General features: G+C 36.6%; 1 protein-coding gene across 2 annotated transcripts in view; it reads left to right on the forward strand.

Moving 5' to 3' along the window:
* Positions 1-8,816, forward strand: part of LOC139149722 (zinc finger protein 106-like) — a 37,081-nt gene extending 28,265 nt beyond the window's left edge. For both annotated transcript variants that reach the window (XM_070721657.1, XM_070721658.1), the window contains 3 exons: positions 3,782-3,853; positions 4,669-4,830; positions 5,452-8,816. In XM_070721657.1, coding sequence (XP_070577758.1) covers positions 3,782-3,853; positions 4,669-4,830; positions 5,452-5,493 — 276 coding nt within the window. In that variant the 3' untranslated portion in view covers positions 5,494-8,816. The remainder of the gene's footprint in view (positions 1-3,781; positions 3,854-4,668; positions 4,831-5,451) is intronic.
* The last annotated feature ends 466 nt before the right edge of the window (positions 8,817-9,282 follow it).

A 9,282-nucleotide genomic window follows, 5' to 3' on the forward strand; every position in this document is an offset into this window, starting at 1 on the left:
AATCATGACATTATTTGCGATGTGCTCTCCGACGCCCGCATGAAGTATTTCTTAGCTGCAGTCTTGCCAACAGTGACAGACACAATGAGCTTGTCATTGACTACCTGATACGAACGCATCTGACTTCGTGGATGGCACTCCGCGGGCTTCAAGTGGAGGGTGTCCCCTTCTATCGTGGCCACAAATGTGTCCAGCCCTCCTGATATGTTTGGGGCTTCGAATTCCTCTTGGAGTTGGAACTTCACAAAGTGATTCCCGATGAAATCAGAGCGCATGGATATTGTCATCATTTCACAGTCATAGTCAATGTCAATCTCACGATAGTCAATTTGCAAAAAGGGGAATATGTCGTTTGGTTTCCCTTGAGTTCGTGACGTACCATCCACATTCGCCACAGTGGTGTCCGGTTTCCACTTCCCGCATATCTTCAACATCGTCTCAGAGATCAGAAAAATTTTCCAAAGTGTCTCAAAGATATGGAAGTGTCTCACAGATCAAAGAAACATGGATAAAAAATCAACTTTGAGTTCATATCAAGTTTCATTGTATTCTTACCGGTGTCACAGTCTATAGATGTGTTGATAGTCAACTCACGCAAGCATCGCTTCCTAATGTCTTAAATCATGGCAATTTATTTCCTGAGTGCCTGTCAGAGAGAATCGGAAGAGAAGAAAAAAAATATTGTCATAGCCACCAAATCCTGTCTAAATTGCCCCCTCCCCATAATGTTTTAACGCTATATTTGCAGCTTAAATTTTACAAAGAAAGAGATTATTCAAATGTAGCTGAGTTGACGCAGACAATGGTTGCCCATTAGCGACACAGTTATTTTCATTTTGGTTTTCCAAATGTGGTACCGGTGTGCTGTGTCTCTGTTGTTGCTAAGTTCTTATAAATGTCTGAAGATATTGTCAGATTTACGAAAAATTTTCATTTAAAAGAAAGCGTTCTTCTTTGATATAAAGTGCATATTTTCCTCGTCAAGGTTCCTTTGAAAATTTTGGTGGCCAGTACAGACTTGAACTTGAAGTTCTAATTACTAGCAAGAAATCAGACTGTGATTGCCACAACAAAAAAGGCACTGTTTTTGCCACAGTAGTTCAGCCCTAGTCATACTTTCCAAGTGCGATGTTTTGCCTAAACTTGCATCAGGTCAAGTGTATGCTGTATAGCGTTACAGGGAAGATCATTCGTCATGAAAATCAGCCCACTGTATCCAATCGTTACTTGACAAAAAATGACAGCCTATGTGAAATTCTTTGTATGGATGGCAAAAATAAAATAGCTACTGGTTGCTTCCATCTATGTTTTTTCATCACGAATAAAATAACAACAGACACAAAACCCTGTGAGAGAGGCGGCTAAAAATGTAAAAATATCAGGAATGATGAAATGATATTTTAAACAAAAAATTTTAAAGTATGACAAATAAAAAAAAATTATTTGAAGAAAGAAAATCAGAATTTACATTAGTCACAAGCATTAAACCTTTCAAGGCAAATTGATGATGTCAAAAACAGCAGGGGGTGAAAATTGTGCTGTGTCTGTATGCTCTTTTTACAGCCATGGAAATGAAATGTTACTTTCTAGATTAAGCACCATAAATTATCATAAATTACCGTCAAGTCATTCTGCAAATCTTTCTGTAAGTGTCTTTTATACCTTTGACAAACAGTCGTCGTAGCAAAACAGTGGCAGGCAACACTTGAAGGGCACCCCAAGGTATCGATTTCCTAATGTAGAGCTCTAATAAGATCAAACACTCAAAACGTGCCAAATTACATCTAGGGATATGATTGTGATGTCAAGAATTAAGATAATTTTCGCCACTGACAAATGTTTAAAGCCATCATGCTAACATTTTCCGTGATGATTTATTCAGTAATTGCAACCCATGATGGATGATAAACGAAATATGTACCCAAATTTACGTCACTGAACTTTTCTTTATTAGATTTGCCACTGACAACAATGTCACGAGTTTGATTATTGTAAGAATTATTACCCACTTTCTTCCACAAATAGCAAATGTTACCGGCCTACATTCAACCCTCACACAAATTAGAACGCAGATGAACAGAAATTTGAAGTGTTTGCCGTGAAGTGAAAAAACCAAACATTGCTATTTGAATGCGGTGGGGGGAAAAAACCATGACACAATAGCTCTCAGTGTATTATTGGATGTCAAGTGTTCCTACTCAGTGATTGCTGTAAAATGTCATCTAAAGTTCACGCTGTAAAGGGTCTCATTCATCAAATGTGCATGACAGTTTGTTGAATTTGTCACCATGCCGTAATAGCTGTGAATATTATATTATACAGCAAGATTGCTGCGTGTTATAGTTATGATAGCCAGATATACATCATCAAAAGTATGAAGGAAAAAAATGAGAAGTCTAAATCGGTCATTCATGTGTATTAAATCAATATCACACCGGGGTTAAAAAAAATGAACAAAACTACGCTCAAATGGCAAAATACTAACAAACTGATATGATCTATTCAAAGGTAAAGTTATCTCAATTTCATGCTCTATAAAATGTGGCTTTACTTATAGCAATGACAGGGTTTCGTACACTATTTCTCGGTGTTTGAGTACCGACTTTAAGTTGCACACAAAATTGATGAAAAGAGCAATTTCGAGATAGAAAGCTGGCAACACTTACCACTCTGCATACTGGGTGTGCACTTTGTGCCACAGTGTGACATGGGTAGTTCTCAGCTAGATCCCAAGCTGTGATAAAAATGATAAAAAACGTGAGACCCAAACCCTGATGATGTATTTGTTTTTTTTATGATAGCAAAGCCAGTTCAGTTGCCTCGCAGTGTTTGGCATGATAGTTGTCAAATTCTTCAGGCAGGCCGGGCTGTGTCAAATGTCCAGTTTGGTATCTTATAGCCGTGCCATTGTGAAACAGATACTTGTAAATGTAATGCCAAACTTTGCATTGTGAACTCAGGTCATACAGCCTGCAAAATATTAAAAGAGATGAATGCTTATTTTTATTTTTATTAACTTGTTTGTTTGTTTGTTGAGGGTTTTGACCAGCCATTATTTTGTCTTTTCATATTTTGTTTGGAACAGTTCAATAAGTTTGCAGATCTTTGACCAGCAAGCCATTCCCCCTGTTATGTTGATCCCTTTGCAAATCTCGCAGTTCTGTTTTTACCTCCGTGTTTCTGAGCTTGTCCCCTGTGTATAGTTGACGCGTCAAGTCACCGACAGTTGGCGGCAGCAAATCTCCGGCTTATGGTGAGCCATGCTGCATCCAAAAATAGGAATGGTTCATACCAAGGGATCGGTTTTGCTTGCCTAGGGGTTTTTCCATTCTCTAGCTTGTCAATTTTATTCAAGCCATTGAGAAAAGAATTTTAAAAAAATTGGTTTGGTACCTGTCTTCATGATTCACTTTGACATGAAAGCACTGTGTGAAATCTTTTTGTCACTGTGATTGATCTCAACACATACCAATGCTATTCCTGTGAATGCAGTGACCGTTCATCAATCTTTATTATGTATTTACATAGAGACAAGAATAAAAGAGGTGATATTCTCTGTGCCGTATGTTACAATTTTTCTTGGTTCAGAAATTTTCTCCCCACCCACTGAAAATAATGAAAATTCTTCCCCTCCCACAGTAATTGTACATTTTTCTCCCCGCCTGCTGATTAATTTTGAAATTTGCCCGCCCGCTGAAAAACTGCGCACAAACACCTCTTTGCACGAACAGCTTAGTTGGCGGCACCTGCATAATTTTTGTATTTCCACTTTGCTTTCCAGTTATATGCTGCTTGTCAGGATGGTTCTCTCTATGGTTTACCCTTCGATGACAGACACGTGTTCACATGCCAGGTAAGTAACTCAATGATCCTGCTACAGATGATGTGACGCAAACAGAGGCTCTGTGCCTCAGATCACTGGACACTCACAGTAACACTATACGAACACACACTGCTCATTTTAGTACTGTGAGGCACCAAAGAGTGAACAGTCACTGCACACATCCTAATTTCAAACAGTTGAGATTATTTTAACAATTTGCTGTCCACTCCTTTTGTTAGTGCACCTTTCATTCATATAGTTGATTCATTGTTTTCAGATTTGTCTTTCAAGTTCATTGCAATGTAAATTCGGTCAGTAAATTCCATGCAGTGCTTTTCTTTTTTGGATCCCAAACTTGATGATAACAATCTATGAAATTCCCCTGTAAATGAAGAGATTTTTGTTAAGAATTATGTGAAATAATTAACCCTTTGAGCGCTGTAATTTTTTCCCACCAAAATTTTAGTGCAAAATTTTACCAATTTTTATGAATTTTTCTGTAATTTTTTGATAATTTTGGACCAAATGGACATCACATTTCATTGCTACAGTTGTTTATCAAAATTTTGGCAAAAATATGAAAAAATTGACTGGGGTATATTTTGTAACGGTGACATAAATTGACTTTGGCACTCAAAGGGTTAACATTTACGACTGGTTTTGCTCCCACAATTCACCAGCATTCCAAGTTTAATACTTCCTGAAAAGGCAACTTTGAAATTGTGCTACAACTGCTGCAAATACACATACAGTCAAACACACCGTCACACATAGTATTCGCAATCAACGGAAATTCTTCTCATACTCATCTCTCTTTCCTCTCTGGATTACCTTTTGTCTCTCAGTGGTTGGATTGTGGAATATCTTTCATGATCCATGAGCACCTGGTGGACCATTTACAGATCGATCACATCGAGAGTGACAATGACACAAACGTCTTCCAGTGTTTCTGGAACAACTGCAAGAAACTCTTCGCGTGGAAGAAACAGGATACTGAAATTCTCAAGGTAAGCAGAGAAATAGAAAATAGAAAATGAAAGTTTTAGTCCAGTGGTGGCAGGGACACACATGGATGCTTCCAATAATTTGTTCGTCAGTCATTGACACTCGTTGAGTATTAATCAACGTTGCCTGTCCCTCCATCTAGTCCACCCATCAGTCCACATAAACTCACCCATCCACCTATTCAATCCAATGCAACTGGGTCTCTCCACTTGTTGATTCAGGGTGTATTTCAAAGAGTGGTCCATCCTCTCTGTTTCAACCAGCCTCTGCAATTCTTTACACCCACAATCCACTTCTACTTGTGCCCTCACCTGATACAAAGGCCAACAGACCATCAAACACTGCTTCAGCATACAGTACTCTATCAGTTTCTTCATGTTCAAGCATCAACAGCACATATATGACCACTTCAAGTTCATGTGTCAATTTCAATTAGCAAGAGCTACTTTAAAAACCTGACGGCATCAGAGACAGGTACCTAAATTTGATCATCACTGTCGTACAAGCTCCCTTGAATACTATATCATCCTTTATTCAAGTTGTCATATTTGCCTGTACCAGTCAGTCTCATTTCATTCATGCACATTCAGAAATTAACGACTGCATTTCATTTCCCTTTTCAGGAAGTACACAGACACCTGGAAAGTCATGTTGGAAAATCGTAGAGGAGCACTGTGTTGGGGAAAAGAAAGCCTGCTGGTCGCTTTTTTTCCAGTGTAATAAGTTTCGTGTACCTTGGAATCTGTTTGAAAATGTTTGCATTGTGAGAGATATGCACTTTACAGTAAATTGTTTACAAACTTGACCAATTCAAAGTTTTCACAAACTGCAATTTCATACCGGGCATTCATTGTGAGAAGGACAATCAGTTTTTATTAATGTCAAAAAATTCATGTAGTAATGAAGTATGTGTACTCGTGGAAAAACAGATTTTCATGAACATAATGCAAAAACAAATCCTCCGTTTTTGAAGGAAAGAAAATTGTCTTTTGATGTAATTGTATGCATGTACAATCAGCATTTGAAATATTGCATCATTTGCTTGATTTTTTGTTGACTTTACCAGTAAACTCCACAACACTTTTTGGCGGATGTAAGATGGCACTCAATTTTTTCAGACAGATTGTGTGTGTAACCTTATCAGAGAGCGCCCTCAACGTTGATGACATATTTTGACACATCATATGTAGATTTCTTTTGTTTTCATGTAATGTACATACTAGGAAAATTCCTAGATGTCGTCATAGAATTCATATTGAAAGTGCAGACAGTGCATGACAAATAGATAGATCTGAAAGGTTTGCAAGATCATTGCAAAATGTAAATATTTTTAAATACTTGTTATTTGTTGTGATACAAATCAGAATTTTTTCTAAAGCTTCTCAATATTTTGTGTTCTAGGTTACAAGAGTACACAGTACAATAAATTACCCACAATTCCCTTTGATTTGTATCCTTGAAGGTTACTTTTCTAAAAACTTTTTCAGTTCTGCATGTAAGCACTAGTGTGCAGCATCAGAATAATTTTTAAATAATATCTAGTAAAAGTACGTTTAGATATTTCAGTGAAAGTTTCAAAATAACCACTAAACAACCATAAAAGTCACATTCTTTAGGTACTACAAATGCCATGCTTTTTGGGCAGCAAGTTATGACGAACTGAAGGGGTCATTCTCTGAGAAAACTTAGCATGCAAATTTCTTTTGTCACTTCCATTGCAAAAAATCAATATCCTTTTGTTTCATAAAACAGGTGCAACTAGTCTCCCTACTTTCCATCACATTATTCTGTATGGCTGAGGACACAATCTCTGGCAAATTTCACAAAAATGCTATCTCCTCTCTCAATTATGCATAATTTTCCAAATTATTTAAAATGAGAATTGAGAAGAATGGTGTGCATAAAAGTACGTTTTCTAAATTTTGATAAATAGTCTGTGAATTTGTCTACACATGGGAGACATGGTAGACTTCACTCAAGTATATCCAAGGATACAATTGCAATGAATTATGGGAAATCTACAGTACTGTGGAGTAACTCTACTTATAATCCTATTTTATTGCCTTGTTCATCTTTTTTCTCATCAAAAAAATCATTTATATGAATTTGTATAATAATTCCTATATTTTCATAATATTTCCCACTGAATGTTATGTTTATTTTTCGGAGCCAGTGAGTTATTTTCAGTCAGAAAAGAGGTATGAAAGTCTATTTTACAAATTGAAAGAAACCTTGATTGATAACAAAATAATTCAAGCAAACAGAAATGAAGTTTTTTTTTCAAATGGGCAACTTGCATACAAAATGTCATGTTTAATTCATATTTGATTCAGATGGTTAGTATGAGTACAAGTGACTAACTGGAAATATAGAACTTTTAGAAGGGGAAATTTAGTTGAATGAAGAAGAGATCTTGACATGACATGGTAATTTGCATTTAAGGCAGTATGCACCTCAGAAGTGAAAGACTTAAACTTTTGCTCAAAATTTCTGTAAGGAATCTTTCAACCACTCTCTCTCAAAATCAAGAATAAAAATAGGGGGTCACCGTGCAAATTTTGGTACTAAAGAAATAAATAGCCCAAGATTTATCGACATTAGAAATTCAAAATGGCCGCCATCCCTGTGTTAACTCTATAGAGAAAAATAAAAATTTTCGAATTTCGAAAAACTAAGCCGGTGAAAAGTTTTCTTTCACCAAGAGCTTTAAAATGAACCCCCACAAGTGGTATATCAGAAAAGAATTGTAAAAGTTTGAGAGTCCGAATATCTGTCCCTGAGGTGCGTTCTACCTTAAATACAATCACAATGAGATTCACCAAAATACACAGAGACATCTCTGATGAAAGCAACAGCTGTTTTTGTCCCCTTGTGTGCGCACAACAACATGCAGGTGTAAATGAAAAAGGAAGGGGGTTATAAGTTATGTGTTGATCACAGGTGCTTTACTCATCCGTTCACAGAGCCTTCTTTTGCCAATGAGTTTGAGCACTAAATGTCCAAGTCAGATGGTCCCTGATGTCGCAAGAGTGTCCTTCAATTCTCCTTTTTTTGTGTAGTATTGTTGTGTAAACCAGGGTTTGTGGGGAGGGACAGTGTAAACTGGCAAATGAAGAGCACCATTGTGTCAGTGAAGTTCAAATCTTATAATGAGCAGTCTAGCTCTTCTACAACCAAATTTTGGAACATCCAGATGTCAAACCATGCCAGTTCTTAACTTACACCAGTTACTACATATTCAAAAACTTACCTTGTGAACTTTCAACTCAACTAAAGAGGGGCATTAATGTGTAACTTTTGTGTGCCAATTTCAAGTTTTTTTTCATCAAGTTTCGATAAACTGAATTCTATCAATGCGTGAGAAGTGAAACATTTTTCGAAACACTGAAGATAGTTTACATTTTCAGCTCAAGTTAAAAATAATTGTATTCTGAAAAAATCTGCACTCATTTCCAATGCATTAGACTTTGAACTTTTCCCAACACTTTCAGTCGTGACATTAATTGACATGTTTCATTTGGATATTCTTAGAAAATATACACACACTGTTCTCACAGAGTTGCCAGTTAAACAGTCTAAACCCCTTTCACAGCCATGGTTTGAACCAATCCCATTGTTTTCTATAGCAAAGCTGGACCTCTAGAGAGGGAAATGGGGGTTTAAGGGTTGAGAAAGAGGAGTCCAGTCACACACATGCATGGTACCCTCTCTGACATCAAACAAATGAAACGCAAAAGGCTTGAAATTCTGTTCTTTTGTTAATTTGAGATATTTTTACTAAAGTGATTTAGAGTTTTAATTGTGTTTCCTACATGGAAAGTAAAAAGTACTGTATCATAATAATGAAAGGTACTGTTACATAGCAGACACTGTCAGGAAAATTGAAAAATCTTGACCAAAGTCCATAGTGTTTTTGTATATACTTTATTTTTCTATGTTCAAACAAAATCAGATGCACAGTATTAAAAATAAAATAAATCACAAATTACGAGGATGTTTTGTCTGAATTTGATGCCAGCTGTGAATTTGTTTCATCGCAAGTATCGATATCCGTCAAGCATTACGTTTTGAAAATAAATAGTTATTATGAATATTTATGATTGCAAAATTCAGGGCAATCAGGTGTAGGTTTTAAGTAAGAAAGATGATGATGACGTTACATCTTATACACTGTCACCTGTTCCAATTTTGCCACAGTTACCATGGAAAGAGAAAATCCAACCAATCACAGATTTTAAGCTGGTGGCTGCTTTTTAAAACTGCGCCCTCACATGAGCATTTTTGATATCAGAAATGCGCCCCTTGACCATATATGGGCATATTTAGATTACAGGTGACTGTATACCTTTAGGATGGTCAGCTTTTAGGACTATTTTCCTGTCGACAAAAATGTCACCAGAGTATGTTTGTTTCACATGCCGTAAAGATAGATTGATTACATCAGCAATTTGCAG

Source organism: Ptychodera flava, chromosome 14 (genome assembly GCF_041260155.1).
Source record: "Ptychodera flava strain L36383 chromosome 14, AS_Pfla_20210202, whole genome shotgun sequence".
Lineage (NCBI taxonomy): Eukaryota > Metazoa > Hemichordata > Enteropneusta > Ptychoderidae > Ptychodera > Ptychodera flava.